Here is a 16,314-nt window from a genome sequence, read left to right as displayed (position 1 = left end):
AGTGGTGCTTACTCAACTCCTGAATTTAATTTAGAGACTCAGATGATAGTAACCACAAAAAGAGTGGCAGAAAGGGAAGAGGGGCAAAGGTGGTGGAGCTCTGGAGTTAGACATATTTAACTCTTCCTCTTTCTAGCTAGATAGTCTTGAGCAAATTATTTCACTCTTCCAAGGGGCAGTTTCCTTAACTGTAAAACACAGATCATAATCACTATTTCATAGCTTTGTTTTAAGGAGCAAATGAGCTCAAACATATAAAGCCATCAGTATGGTGCTAATTGGCTCATAGTGGGTTCTCAAGAAATGTTAGCTACTATTATGTTATCATTTAAGCCTGTAGCTTCTATACATATCATAATTCCAAAAAGAACACCTCCCTAACTTTTTTAATTACCCTTGTAGTTCTCAACCAGGGGTGATTTTCTCCCCAGGGGACATTTGGCATCGTCTGGAGTCTGCTTGTCATAAATGGCGGAGAAGGGTGCTGCTGGCATCTAGTGGGTAGAGTCTAGCGATGCTGCTAAACATCCCGTGACACTCAAGACAGCCCCCACACCAAAGCACAACCCAGCCCAAAATGTCAATAGTGCCAATGTTGAGAAACCCCCTATTACCCACAGAGGCACTGAGGTAAGCAAAATAACCAATTTTTTTCTTGAGGATTTAGGTACCCTGGTATATGCACTCTCTCAAATATTAATGCTGAGACCCTTTGTCAGAATTCATCTACTGTGAGGCCAGTCATGTCCTCTGGAACAGAACCGCATGCTGCAAAACCTGATGCAGCCTGATTAACCTATTAAAGGTCATAAAACAATAACAATTACGTCGCACATTTCATTCTTTAATATCAAAGAGAGCTAGGTTCTTTGAAATGTAAAACATCATAAGCGAAAGAATAACGCCTGCAATTCCCCCAGGAGCCCAAGGTCACTGTATAAATCACACTCTGGCTCCCGTATTAATTCGCTCCATCCCGGGATGTGCAGGAGGCCACAATTATCAGAGGGGGCGGGGAGAGGCCGGAGGAGACTGGACTTTTGCTGCCCGTGACTGTGGTCAGACAATGTAGCTGTGGTCCATGGTTCAAAATAGATGCTGAAAGTGGGGCAAAATAAATGTCCTTACAGCTGGTAGAAGAATCAAGCATGAAACTCCTCTCTCTCTCTCTCTCTCTCTCTCTCTCTCTCTCTCTCTCTCTCTTTTTAAAGAAAGCAGAGATGCTGCAAGAGCTCCCAAGAATGTATTAGTTTCCCAGGTACTACTGCAAAAATAAGGGCGAGGAGGCGAGTGTTAGGCTTTATTCCTACTGTGAACAGATTAAGCAGACACCAATTTACACCTCATTGTTAAGAGTAACTTCTTTTCTACACGTGAGACCACATTTACATCTTTTGTAATTAAGCTAAAGGAATTTTTTTTAAAAAATGACATTTCCCCCACCGCAAACCAGGAAGTAAATATTGTATGTTAAGTGGGATCAAATGCTAAAATATATACATTAGAGCCATTAAAAAAACAAAAAATGAGACCGAGTCCTAGAGTCACCTCTCAGCCTCATCATCTGCTGGACATTAAGCTGTGCCTGTTGGTGTTTTGGTTTCAGAAAAGGCCACGAATGACTAAACAGAAGCAGTTAAAGAGATGGTGAGCAGGGAGGGGTTCGCTCTTGGGAAGGGCTGGTTGTTGCCAGCTTCTCTGAAGTCAGGAGCCAGGGCAGTGAGTTAGCAAGCGCCCCCAGTATTCAGGGGATGCCTCCCATCAGCAGGAATGCGACACTACAATAGCTTCCAACCGTATGTCTCCTGCCTACTTGGCTTTTTTGGCAATTTTCATTTTTAGGAAAATTGAACACAGAAAGCTGTATGTTAAGAGCTCTAACAACGTTTATTCCCCACGCAAGAGAATCTGGTTGGGCAAAGAGGCATTTTCTTTTCTCATAACAATAGAGTTTGCATGGCTGCTATAAACAATACAATTATGGACACAGATAATAAATAATTGCAGGACAACAGGGAGAACGAGGTGTGGGTAGGGAAGGAAAATGGATGGTTTCGGATGAGATTTGCACAGAGATTGAGTCAGTGAGGTGAAGTTAAGCCATCCCAGGTCACGTCTGTTCTGCACTAACTAAGGTAAATTATTGGCTGCACACCTGTGCTCCAAGCTGGAGGCCGCACCGCCAGCCCAGGCTGTGCCTTTGTAAGATGGACTTTTTCTCCCGCGAACAGCTCACTAAGTGGAGTATTCAAATGGAAGGCTGTGACTGGTGCTTGGCCAGCATGATCAGTCAGATCAGGTGCCTGTTTTTTAAGAAAGTGGTGGCAAGACTGGAGACACACATTTATAGAGCGTAAATGCCAGGGTGTCCCATCCTTGGGCACATGCGTAGGTGTTGTAACTGCGTGGGCTCGATGTGCATTCTCCGCCCTGATATCAGCATGAAAAGACAAAGCCTCAGATATATTTCTCTTTATTTTTAGGCTTTTCCTGGAAAAGGTACAAACACATCACAAACTTTGTGTTCCAAGAAAAGATCATATTTACCCTTTGGAGGCATCTTTTTTCTTGTGCCACTTGCTTTTTCGATTCAGGCAGACTCAGAGAGTCTCCTTCTCTTCCCCTGGGTTCCTCCTCAGCCTTTCCAGGATGGCTATTCTGGTGCAGAGTCACCTCCTTTGCTTCTGATTGTGGCTCTCACCACCCACGAAAAGATCTCCTGATAAAACACTTCCCAGAGAACCTTCTTGACCTTCTCTTTTCCTTGACCACAAGGCTACTTCTGTGTTCTGTCAAGTGATGTCTTACACATCTTTGTAAGTAGCACCAGCCGTGTGCCCTTACAGACTGTACTCACTCTCAGCGTCACCATTAAATGTAGAACCCAATCTGTAGCTCTGGGTTCCTTAACCAGAGGATTAATTTTGTAATTTAGCAGATACTGTCATGCACTGAATAATGGCATTTCGGTCAGGGACGGGCTGCATATACAATGGTGGTCCCCTGATGTTATAATGGAACTGCGCTATAGAGGTGTACCATTTCTGTCTTTTATACATTTTTACTGTACCTTTAGATATGTTTAGCTACACAAATTCTTAGAATTGTGTTCCAATCGCCTGTAATTTTCAGTACAGTAGCATACGATACAGGTTTGTAGCTCAGGAGCAATAGGTCATACTATATAGCCTAGGTGTGTAGTAGGCTCTACCATCCGAGTTTGTGTGAGTACACTCTATGATGTTTGCACAATGACAAAATTGCCTAATGACACATTTCTCAGAACGTATTCCCGTCACTAAGCAATGCACGACTGTACCTATGAAGTCTACCCTGTGTACCAGCCATGGTTTTAGGTGTGGGAACCAAAAAGACAACTCCCTGGCCTCCTGGAACTTACATTCTGATAAAAAGGATCACACAAGGACCAAAATAAGTAAACTATATAGTGATTTAGAGATGTTAAGCGCAATGAAGCAAGAACATAAAGGGGGAATGGAGAAATGGGAGGAGAGGGTGATACAGTTTGAAATAAGGTGATCAGGATAGGACTTGCTGAAAAAAAAAAATGATGTTGGAGGAAACGCCCAAATGGGGTGTGAGAGTAATCCACGTTGACAAGGATGAATATTTGAGTCAGGGGTCTACGCAGCTGAAAAGAAGAAAGTGAGGGGAAGGGGTCAGTAGGAGTTGACATCTGATACACTGAGGGGAGGGCAGAGCATGCCAAGCCCTTAGGATGTTAGAAAGGCTTGGCTCCTCTGCGATAAAGAGCTCTTGGATGGTCCTGAGCAGGAGTAACATGATCTGGGTTATAGTACAAATGATTGCAGAGAATAATCAGTAGTGGCTGTATAAGTTACTTATTACTGGGTAACAAACTACACTAGAACTTGATGTCTTGAAACAAGAGTAATTTATTATTTCTCAAATTTCGGTGTATATCAGGCAGCTCTTTTGCTGGGCTTGCCCGTACTCGCTTGCACAGTTGCACCCAGCTGGTGGGTCAGGTGGGGGCTGGACTTGGTGAAATGGCTCAGCCTCTCCCTCCACGTGGTTTTGCATCTTCTGGGAGGCCAGGAAAGGCTTTCTTTAATGGGATTGGCACTCTTCCAACATAGCAAGACCCAGTGCTCAAGAGTGTACCAGGGCTTTCTTTGTATCATGTTAGCTTACCACCAGGTTAATCCCAGAGCCAGTGCAGGAGAGGGCTATATAAGACCATGGGTACATTGGTTGTCCTTAACAAAACAGGGCCTCAGGGGCCAAAAGTACAAATCATGGAGAGTCGTTTGGGGGCTCTACAACAATCCAGAAAAGATGTGAGCTAGATTGCACCAGAGTGATAACAGTGGAAGTTTTCAGAAGTGCCCAGATTCTGAATATATTTTAAATGGTGACCTTATTTTTATTCTTCCAAGCCACTAGGACAAGTCTATTAAGCTTCCAGGGATTGGTGATGTTCTTATTATGCATGAGATGATGTCATAATCAAGTAAATGAGGTCAGGTATAGGTTTCTTTTATTGCCGATAATTATTCAATGAGTTTTCTGAACAACTGTAAACTTAGTAATTCACTTAGTGACTGTACACAGCACCCTGTCAATATCATCATCAGCTAATATTTATTGAGCATCCTCTGAGAACATGGTATTGCACTCACAGCAACAGAGGTGAGCTGCATTAATTGCTTCAGCCAATGCAGGATTATCGAGTGGTTTATTACATCACTCTATTAATTGGTGCCCTAGCAGCATCCAGAACAGAATTCAGCTTCCAGAACATAATTCCTTATTCTCTTGGAGTAGATCTAGCTTTGGTAGCATCTGACTGCACAAAGAAATGATATGGGTCTCTCCCTTTGTGCTTTTTTATTAACCTTATTAACAGAAACTGGGAGATACTGGTCCCATTTAGTGGATGGAGAAGTTGAGGCAGATAGTAGTTAAGTAATTTGGCTAATACCATGTACTGAAATGGTGGCAGGTCTGAGATTGAAATACAGTAACTTTTTCGATTGCACTATACTGCCTCTCAGTGGTGCATTCTCTCTCACACTAATATATGGTCACAAAAACACCCAAAAGGATTTAACCGGTGTCTGTGCTCTTTAAAGGAGTGCATGACACTTTTCTTTGACATCTGCACAGCCTAATCACTGGAAAAGTGGTTTGTTTGTTGTTGTTGTTTAAGCCCCTTATTATAGGGGATTTGTCAGCTGTTGAAATCACCACTTTTTTGTGTTAGTTAAATTCTCAGCAGAAAAATGTTGTTGCTTTCACAGTGCATCTAGAGATTTAGGAACCAGCTCATGAAATAAGCTGTTTAATTGAGATCCCTACTTTCATTTTGTTCTGGAAACCGTTATGTAATGCCAATTGCTTTGATCGATCATTCTTTTTGAGAGAGTTCTACCTTTTATAAATGAAAGAGTTAAATTTGGAGCTAAGAAAAACTGTGCGTGGAAGGGGGGCAGTGTAAATGCGGAGTTTATTTGCAAATCTTGAAAGTCGCACCATTAAATGTCATGCACTCTGAGATGCACTAGAGTGTGCACCCTCCAGAATGTCTGTTTGTTGTAATTCCATCGCATTACATATTTTAGTGCATATCTCCTCCTAGCAGCTTCCAGAGCTTTTCAGATATTCAGCATCAGAAATTGCACTGTTTTATCCTGGATTTTACAAATAGCAACCAGATTATTGTAAAACAGAACTATCTGATAAGTAAGGTTGTGAATTGCTTTTGTGATTGTCATGGGTAAGTGTATTGAAGAAACTGGCAAACAGTACAGCATACTGGTTACTGTAGAAATAAAACCTGTAGCAGTGAATGCGTTTTTCTGATGAATACGTTCAAGGCTGTGATCATTGTGCAACTTCTGGTTGGATGCTTTCAAATGTTCCATATTGAAAAACATCAGTAACAAGAACCAAATAGTCCACCAAAGCCTGTATTCAACTCAATGGAGAGGAACGTAAATTCTTACTTAGAGTTTCATTGAGGCCAACTCTATTTGGTCCACCATGGGAAGTAGAGATTTGAGGTTCTCTCTTGATTTGCTTTCCATTTTTGCTTTATGATGAGGCGGCTGCTACTTTGGTTTTCACTTAAGGGGTTGTTCAAATCACTATGCAAAACAGAAATGGAAAACAGACAGGACCGACTTCTGTTCAGCAGACAAAAACCAAAATGCAAGAACATGGTAATTAATGTTAGCAATTTTATAAGCAAAATAATTTGTTTTAATTGGCTAAATCAGATCTGATATAATTATAATAGTCAATAAACTAATTTCGGATAACTATTTATATCACAAACCTTTAATCATATTATATACTCATTGCAATTTTGTAAACGGATATGAAAATGGACCTGAATTATCTCATCTTTACAAATAAGAAAGATACATTAAGGGCTTTTTCAAAACTTCAAAGGTTATATTCTTTTCTTATTTTTTTCTTTTTGAAAAACAGTAATTTATAGACAATTCCAGGAGTGTGAATCTCTAGTGAATCCAGACAGAAGCATTATGAGGGTGAAAAATCTTTCCTAAAAAAGCTCCTTTTGTCCAAGGAGAAAGGCTTATTAGGATGAGGTGTCTTCTGCAATGTTCTTTCCTGTCCTATTCACCCTAAGGAAAAACAAATCTCCTAGAAGAGATAGATGTATAATTGGGCCTGAAATGACCCTGTAGAAGAGACCCTATAGAATGGAGAAATGCTCTCTCTAAGGATTAGCTGCCCATGGGTCAACCTAAGGTGACTTCCCACTAGTGTATAAATGATCGGGGGGAAACGATATTCTTCCAGAGGGCAGTTGTTAATTCTTCCTACTATGAGAATCTCAATTTGTTGGGATGAGGTAATTTTGACACTAACTTGAACAAGGGTTAATGCATAGCATATGCTCCAAAAATATATATACCAAAGTAAATAAAGGAATGGCCTTTCATGCCACCTCAGGGGTGAAAAAAGATAGAAAAAATTTATGTACTTTGATCACTATTCTGGCTGTATTTTAACAACGGTTTTTTAAAGGCCAGGGACTGTATTATAAACTCTTTCACATAATTTCTGAATGATAAAATTGTATACCCATAAGCACTTTCAGTATAAACATCAAATCAGTTTGTTTTTATGTTTTGTGCTAGGTAGTACTCAAAGGAATAGCGATATATATATCATATAAATATAACAAATATAAACATATAAATATAACAAAATGTAAACAATTAGTTCTTGCAACCTTCAGTATACTTAAAAATCTATGTGATAAAGTAAGATATGAATCCAGTAAAAGTGACCTAGTAATATTAGAGTAACAGTTCACCAACAGTATGAGATGTCCAAAGGCAGGACAAGATTAATTAAATTATATGCAATAAAATGTTCCAGGCAATGGCTGCTTTGAAATGGGAGAAAAGAGCATTTACTATGAGATCCTATAATCTAGAAAGGATTCTTTGTGGATGAAGAAATATTTTATATTGAACAATAAAGTTAGCAAACATTTAACTAAACAAATTCCATGTGAAAGGAGAAGATGGAGAGTTAGCAGGGTACAGATAGTGCTTGGCTGTATATAACCAATTGTGTGGGAATTCTAAAACATTGCTGGAAATAGAGGGATTTAGGCAAAATTTAATCACATGTTCATTTATCAAACACATATATGTTGAGCAATCACCCTATGTTAGGTATACACTTAGGTACTAAGAATACAGCAGTGAACAACAACAACAAAAATACCCTGACCGTGAAGTTTATGCAAATACTGTAAGGCAGATGTTAGACAGTAAGTGCTTGATACCACTGAATACCCTTTGTGGGAAATATAAGGCTTTTATCTTCCTGGTTCTGTTGCTTTTCTCTTGTGCATAGACAGGCAGAAACCATAATATATATTTAAAATAAAAACATCCATTCAACTTGTTGAAAATTTAACAATATTGTTCATCACCATGCACATAGAAAAATATGACATTGGATGACTGAATGTTTTACGTTGTTCTGGGTTGCTTTAGTATTATATAGATTTAGCCAGAGAAAAAATAAATGAGAACATAATTATCACATTTACTTAAAGAGAAAGAATTAAAAGTGACTAAATACTGTGGGTATTTGAGTGGTTATTTCTGCCTTTCTGTGTAACCTTAAGCAGATGACTTTCAGTTAATAACTTTCCCTTTTCCATGCATGGAATGGGTGGCCTGAGGGGCCCATCTCCAAGCAGAATATAAATGCCAAGTATAAGAAACCAAATCAATGAGTATCACTTTCCTACAGCTTTTTTGCAGAGAACTTTATTCGTTTCTGTCTGCATGGCTCATTCATATGTAATATTTGTCTTTTATATTATTTTGTATAATTACGACAGTTTTTGTAGAAAGGATGATAAAACTATTTTCTAAAAAACAAAGCAAAACAAAAAAAACCCAAAACAGTATCACTAATTTAAATGTGGTTAAAAATTTTATTCCCCATGGGCACAGATGATCAAGCAGTCAACAAACACTTACCATGTAAACAAGCTATTTTTTAAATAGATTCGTGGAATGCACTAAAGAAGTAGAGATGTTTAAATCATACATATTGCTCCCATTTAGTTTATAATATAATTGGGAAAATGGAGCACAAACCCAAGACCCAAATATTAATGATAATAAACCCATATGACATAGGCTCAATTCTCGATAGCTGACATGGATAAAAATAACTGGAAAATAGAAAGACAAGTGTTTATATCCTGGCTGCACCTGTTTTTCCTTATGTGACATCAGGTAAGTTAATTTTGCTAAACCTTAATTTTGTCTTCTGTAAAATGGTTCTAATAACAGCCATTTTGTGGGTTGTTATAAGGTTTAGAAATTAAAGGCAGTAAGTCCCTGTCATGTAAGAAGCATTTGCATCATTACTAACTTTATTGTGTAGGTGTTGTTAAATAACTGTATACTAGCTCTTGTGCTAATTGCTTTACATTTACTAGCTAATTAAGTTTTCACAATATTTTATAGATCAGGAGAAAAAGATTTGGAGAGGAAAGGAACTTGACCAATGTCCCACAGTTAGGAAGCAAATGTCAGGGTCAGGATTTGAACCTAGGGCCAAGCCCAAATCCAAGCTCCTAATTAGGGTACTGCCACCTCTCATAGAGCACTTGGATAGCTAATAGGATTAAAACAATTTCATCACCATAAACCAGGAAGTTCAGGGACATTTTTGTGGAGGCCATGTAACTTGTCCTGCTCTTTGATGAAGAAATTGGAGCTAAATATGTTGAGATGAAGAAGAAAAGGACACTCTAAAGAGAATAAAAAATATGTACATGAGGCTCTAGGGGGGAGGCACAGGGATCAGGCTGGGAGAGCAGTGAGCTCCTGTGCAGTGGTGATAGAATGAATGTTTGCAAGGAGAGTTTGGCGTCAAACTGCGGAGGTGATTGAATATGAGGCAAAGAAATCTGCACTTTATTCTCTAAGGAATTGTGCACCTTTGATGATTTTTAAGCCGATGCATAAGATAATGGAATAAAACAGACTTTCAATTGACCAATCAATAGCTATTGGGAACGGATGTCATTCAGAGTGGCATTTTAAGAAGGTTATTCCAGCTTATGAAGGATGAATTGGAGAAGAAAAAAAAAAAACCTCTTAAAATGGTTGTTTTCAATAACTGTGTCATGACCATTGGGAGAAGTGTCACAACTAACAAGTCACTAATAGTAAAGTATTGGTTTGCCAAAGATTAGCTGCTTTATACATTAGAGCAGATTCAAGGTCATACCTAGAATAATGTCACTCTCCTTCACTCAGATTCCAAGTGCCTTCTTAAGAAGGGGAAAGGTGGTGTTACGATCTGGTGCAGCCCTTGCCAGGCCCCTAGGAATGCCCCCAGGAATGGGTGCTGCATTACCACCCTCCATGTGTTTTGGCGCAGAAAAGCTTGAAGTGCTACATTAACGGATTGTTGCAACAGTCCAGGCAAAAATACACAGATGAAGAAGGTGTCAGGGGTCTGGAAATGCAACAACTGTAAGAGATTTGGGAGTGGTATTTGATAGTTATTGATATTTGGATGATCAGAAAAAAAAAAAAAAGGAAAGAAATGAGCCCTGAATGACTCAAAGATTTTTATTTTTCAGACTAGTGAGGGAATTTGGAAAAAGCTTGCTTTGCTTTGAGGGTGAGTTCATGAGTTTGGTTGTAGAACTTGTTGAGTTTTAAGCATGTTATCCAAGTGGAAAAACCCAGAGGGCAGTTTGAAGAACTAGAGCTTGTAAGGAAGGTCAGAGTGGAAAGAAGGCTTTGTGAGTCATCCATTTTGAGGTGATGAAATATTGTCTATGTTACCAATTTTAAAATTTTTTAAAGGCTGTTGAGTGGGTTTCCTAACAATAGAAGTTAACATTTATGAAGCACTTGCTATGTGCTAGGAACGGAACTCAAAATAGCACATACATCATTTATTCTTAATGACAGCCCATGAGGCAAATAGTATTATACACATTTTAAGATGAGGAAGCAGCCACAGAGAGGCAAAATAGCTCAGTCACGGCCACACAGCAAGCAGGTGGTAGAGCTGGGATTCTTTCCCAGGCAGGCTGGTTCCAAAAACTGAGCACTTAACTACCATTTCATACTCCACAATATAACCACATGAATATAAAGCTCTCCCACAGGGAAATCAGTCATGTAAAAGTCACATTCCAGTAAGAGGTATTAACATGACTTGGCAACCCCAGTATAATCAGATAGCCCCCCTCACTCAAGATATCTTAAGAGCAAATCATATATATCAAACTATAAATGATATTCACTCAGGGTACCCACCTCCTCACTAAGGAAGTGGTGAAAGTAAGCAACACTGATAGCCGTTTATAGCTTTTTTAAAAAAAATCTCTCTTTTTGTCTGGCCTTGATTTCTTTTTATCTTTCATTGACTATGTTTTGCTGATCCTGTTCAATAAACCCCGGGCCCCCTCCCCTGCTTTTATTGTGTGAAATAGTTGCATCCTTGGAACTGGGTCTTTATTTTTATCGGCAGAAAATTCTCAGGCCACTTATTCCCTTGTATAAAGTTAATTTAACTATAGAACCTGTATCAATAATGCCATTTAAAGGAGGCTGCTTCAAATATACTGTGCAAAATGTCTGCAGAGAATTCCGGATTTACTATCACCACTTCCCTTGCTGCTAGCCGGGCCTTGCAGCTTCCTTTCCCTGCTACATCTGAGCACTCTCTGTTCTCTGGCCAGCTGCCTTCTGTTCAGCCCCTGTGTGTTCTCCATTCTCTGCTCTGCCTTAATGATAAGTAGAGTTTCATCCTGAGCACATCAGGGTGGAGGTGGGGGTTACTGCTTTATTTGGGTCCAAGCGAAAAACATACTCTCCTATTGGCAAACCATGAAAAGTATGTCACTTTGAGTTTAATAAGATTAAGCAATCCTTCTTTGGGTACAGCAATGTGGCCAGCGTGGGGGAAGAGAGTGTTTTTCTTCTTGGACCAATTCTCATTCTGTATCTGGTGGCTTACACAGGAGTTCCAAAATACAAGATGCCTAGGGTCCAGGGGATATATTGTTGGGATATACTATAGTTGAAATGACTGATTTTGGGTTTTTTTTTTTATTTTCATTTTTTCCAAAATGATAATTGTTATAAGTAGGGCACATAGAATTTAACTCCCGATGTTGAAATTGCTTAATTTCAAAAAGATGGCCTGTCAAAAGCTTGGGTGTCTCCTCTTCTCGTTGGCTTACTACGGTTTTAGCTCAGGTTTCCATGGAAAGCAAGCAGTCATTTTCACCAATAACTTAACTTATACCAAATACTTGACCTTGGAATCAGCGATTTACATCCTTATAAAAGAGGTCACTTAGGGAATTTAACTGTGTAATCCTAGCCCCCATGTGGCAGGAGATGAGTAGAAATGGAACAAAGCTGGTGAGACATCATTTGAAACAATTTGAATTGGGAAATCATTTCTTTTCGACTTTGTTTTAAAAATGGAATCTACTTTACAATGGTACAGGAAGGGAGAAGGATGCAGTTAAAGTCTGTAGAAATAGTGACTCAAAAACTCCGTTCCAGGACTCAAGAAAGCAATCCTGTTGTCACAATTGGAGGGAAACCAGAAAGAATTTAGGTTTTTACTGTCCTAATAGATACTTTTCCAACACCTTTCCTTCAAACACCATGTCCTCCCTTTTATTTTGTCTTTATTAATAAAACTAATGGAAAGAAACGCCTTTTAAACTTGAACCAGGAAACACAGGTTTTGCAAGTGCTAATATTTTGGTGTGGGCTTTTTTTTTTTTTTTAAGACAATTATCAAGACGAAGCATTTGTTTCTTCTTTTGTTTACCCATGGCAGTTTGTCAGCAGTTATGATAAGTAGAGTTCCATCTGCCAGTAAAACTACATTGCAAATTGCCGTAGAAATTAGCAGCTTTCATTTTTGCCTACATAAATAAATATGCGAAATAAATTGCACATAAATGCATCCTAAAAAATCACAGGTACACCGCACAGTTAAATGCCAATCAGACAAAAACCAGAGACACATTGCGATTATCTCAGTTTTCAAACCTGGAAGATACACGAATGTGTTTCTAAATGAGAGAGGCAGTGTATCATGCTCGCTGAGATAAAAACAGAAGCTGCCAGACACTGCACTGTGGCTTTATTCTGAGAATCCTTTGCCTGAAACCCGCTCTATCTTCTCTCCGCGTCTCTCTCTCTCCCTCTCTCTCCCTCTCTCTCTGCTTCTCTCCCTCTCTCCTCGCTGTCTTTCCCTCGCTCATTGTTCTCTCTCTCCTCCTGCCTTTGATGCACATACGTTGTCACAATCCATTGACTCTCCTCTCTTCTCTGTTCTTACACTCAAGCCTAGCGGTGCTTTCGCCAGGCAGCAGCAGCCTCTCCTGCGAGTTTTAGGCATGTGTGCAGCTCAGTTTGATCGAGCGTTCCTTTTCTGCCTTTTCACTCTTACAAAAGATTAAAAGGTGGCGTCACATTGCTCCCCTGTTCCTTCCCGCAGGAGGGACTTAAAAGGGACAACAAAAACTAATCACTTTCAATAAGCATTTTCTTGCTGGAAAAAAAAAAAAGAGAGAGAGAGGAAAAAAAAAAAAAAGAAAAAAAGAAAAAAAAGGCGGGGGGTGGACTTAGCGGTGTAATTTGAGACCGGTGGTGAGGATTGGAGCGAGCTAGAGATGCTGCACGCTGCTAACAAGGGAAGGAAGCCTTCAGCTGAGGCAGGTAAGAGCGCCGATCGGAGGGTTTGACCGAGTGGCTTAGTTAAATCTCTGTTTTCACCGTTTTGTAATTGAGAAAGGCATCCGCATCAGAAGCCGATTTTTCAGTCGGCTTCCTTTTGTTTAACATAGAAAGTACCTGTATTAATTTTGATGAATTAGAGCATGCAGCAAATTCAATTCAAAATAGATTTGTATAGTAAATGCATTTATACCGAATGATTTCTCCTCCGTTTTATTTAAGGAGAGAGATGAGAAAGATGATTTTGATCAGAATAGCACTTTGCATTACGTTAAATTCTAAATAGCTAACAGAAAAAAAAAATAATTCAATTGATACTGCTTTTGAACTTCGGGACTTAAACCCTAGGAGACAGCTGGCATTTGAAATTTTTCTTCTAACTGAACTTCGGGTGTGTTATAATAATTTTTCACTGGAGGTTTAAGCAAGGGTAGAGTTTATTTAAGTCTAGCTGCTGGGGGTTGTTTGGCTTGGAGCTTGGGGGTGAAGCGTTTCTTGTATCTTCTTAACCTGTGTCACGTTGATGTTTCATAAATGGAGATTAAGTATTGTCCCAAATGAAATATGAAGTTAAAACATCAGGGTAGGGCAGGTTTTAGAAATGGATCCAGTAAATAACTGGGATAACTGAATTATGACAGTTTGGAATGGGAGTTAACTCTGGAGGTGCTGTTTGATAAACGTTTCTGGATTCTAAGCAGCTCAATAATGGAAGGGCTAATTATCAGTCTCAAGACGGAACTTTGCATTAGGATCCTAAATGTAGAATACATGTGGATTTCCACTGTAGGTAGCTTTTAGGAATATGTCCCTTTTGTGTGCTATGAATGGGAGTTGTGGATTATATTTGATGGCATTTCTCCTTTAAAGAGCTTTGGGATGAAGCTTAAAAGGCTCACATCTATTTTAACATTGAACAAACACAAAATGCGATACACTCCAATCTCCCAGCACTTGATTTTTGTCGCTGCTTCTGTTGTTTTAAAGTTTTGATTATTCGTTTTTCACCTCAGTCTCGGTCAATTTTGTGTGCATCGCTTCTGCTGCTAAAATTTATTGCTGGCATGAATAAACTGAGATTTGAGAATACAAAAAAAAAACCCCACTTCTAATTAGCCAAGTTTTTCATTTAGGATAACAGAAATCCAGATTATACCTAGGATTTTACCTAAAATGTTTCAATTTATTTAAAAAAAATTTTTGGATGGGAAAATCTGAATATTAAAAGTACAAAATTCTATTAAAAGAATGCTTCTCTGGAATGATACATAGAAAGGTGACTTCCTGCCTTCACAAGGTTTGGTCCTAGAAAGAACTGTTATACTATAGCATTGTTGAGTTCAGCAACCACGTACGGGAGGATGTTTTATATATTTGGTTGGTGATAAGATTTTTTCTTCTCAAGTTTCCAAACTGGACTTGCTCCTCAAACCATGCTCTGGCATAGCTCATGTTTGCCAGACAATCTAATGGCATCTTGGGGGTGCAGCCTGTGAATGGAATTTTCTGAGGACATCAGAAACTGCTGAATACTGGGGAGTGGAGCTCTGATCACACTTCATCATCCCGAGATAATCTCTGCCAGAATTTCCCTGGGAACCCCCCGATACAGGTGTGGGGAAACTTAATTTTTCCTCGTGGTTAAAAGAACAGAGAAAGATGTGGACAAGGGAGAAAGGAATTGCTGCAGCGTGTTTGATGTAATCATGCTGGTGGTATCATAGTGAGTTTTTTAAATCACATCACGTGTAATCTTCTTTTTCAACTTAAGAAACTTTGCCGAATCTTGAAGTAGCTTTTCTCAAATTCAATCTTGTTTTTCTACGTTGCTTTCTTGCATGAAACCTTTTCTCTAACTCTAGCCTTAGCTAACTATTGAGGGCTGTTATTTTGCGGCTGATAATGATGATTATTTCTCAAATAAGTGGCAAATGTTGCGAGAATGGGCAAGGAGAAATATGTTGTCTGTATCATATATGCTTTTTCTTGCATTTATGAAAATGACTTCTTCAAGGTGAGGTGATGATAAATTTGAAGTTACGGCTTGGCCATTTGCATCACTGAACCACTACCCTTCTCCTAGAGAACGAAATAGAACTAAAGTGAGTGGAAATAATTCCGTTGTAAACTGGGTGGTGGTTCGGCATGCACTTTTTAGGCAGATGGTAATCAATGCTATCCTTACTCAAACTGATTCATATAAATAGCATTTTTCTGAATTTTCCAGTAGATGTTGCTGGAGAGCAAAGAAAAGATCATTTTTTTACAGGAAGAAAAGAAATGCAGTAGACTTATAAAAGCCAAGGAAAAAGATCCTTCTCCCCAAACTCTGCTGATAGCATTTTGCATAATTTCCTAATTAATGAATTATATTGAATCATTACCGTTTATGATGTTCTATAGAAAGCTATTAAAACTTGATTCCGATTTTAAAATTACGTGATTGTTCTCTTTAGTCCCTATATATAATGTCTGTTTGCTGTTTTTCATTTTTTAAAAAATCAAGTTAACTGCACATTACTATTCAGAACATTTCATCCCTGAATGCTAAAACCCTTTAACATGCAAATATGATGTCAGAGGAAGAACTGAAATAGAATACCCTGAGAAGAGTAATGATCAAACGCATTATAAAAATATGCACCAGTTGCCAACATGTAATGAAATATTAAGAAATTAAAAGCATGCAACCTCTAAAGTAATAGAATTTCATTGCTCTGAGACTGTTTTCCCACTGAATATTAAGTGCTTAATAGATCTACCCATAAAAAACAATCGAAAACCTACATGGTTTCTCACTGAAGTTCTTTCATTATATGATTTTGAAAAATTAGCCCACTAGGATTTTCCTCAGAATAGGAAATATAATTAACATTGGATATTAAGGGCCAGATTTCCAAAGCAAAAGCCACAAGGCTTGATGGAGAAAATAGAAATGCCGAGAGCAAACATAAGTGCTAGAAGCTGAGGGGACCCATGCTGGAACTACTCTACTGGTAATCACTCTGATAAAATGACAAAGACGTCCCAGAGG

General features: G+C 38.8%; 1 protein-coding gene across 4 annotated transcripts in view; it reads left to right on the top strand.

Annotated features, from left to right (window-relative positions):
• The window catches only part of TENM2 (teneurin transmembrane protein 2), a 1,161,672-nt gene that overhangs the window by 538,094 nt on the left and 607,264 nt on the right, over nucleotides 1-16,314 (top strand). For 2 of the 4 annotated variants that reach the window (XM_045551220.1, XM_045551219.1), the window contains exon 1: nucleotides 12,881-13,262. The exons of the other annotated variants lie outside the window; for them this stretch is intronic. In XM_045551220.1, the coding sequence (XP_045407176.1) occupies nucleotides 13,217-13,262 (46 nt within the window). In that variant the 5' untranslated portion in view covers nucleotides 12,881-13,216. Of the gene's footprint in view, nucleotides 1-12,880; nucleotides 13,263-16,314 lie in introns of those variants that run through there. 4 annotated transcript variants of the gene reach the window in all.

Source organism: Lemur catta, chromosome 5, assembly GCF_020740605.2.
Source record: "Lemur catta isolate mLemCat1 chromosome 5, mLemCat1.pri, whole genome shotgun sequence".
NCBI lineage: Eukaryota > Metazoa > Chordata > Mammalia > Primates > Lemuridae > Lemur > Lemur catta.
This window is presented reverse-complemented; position numbering and strand designations above follow the sequence as displayed.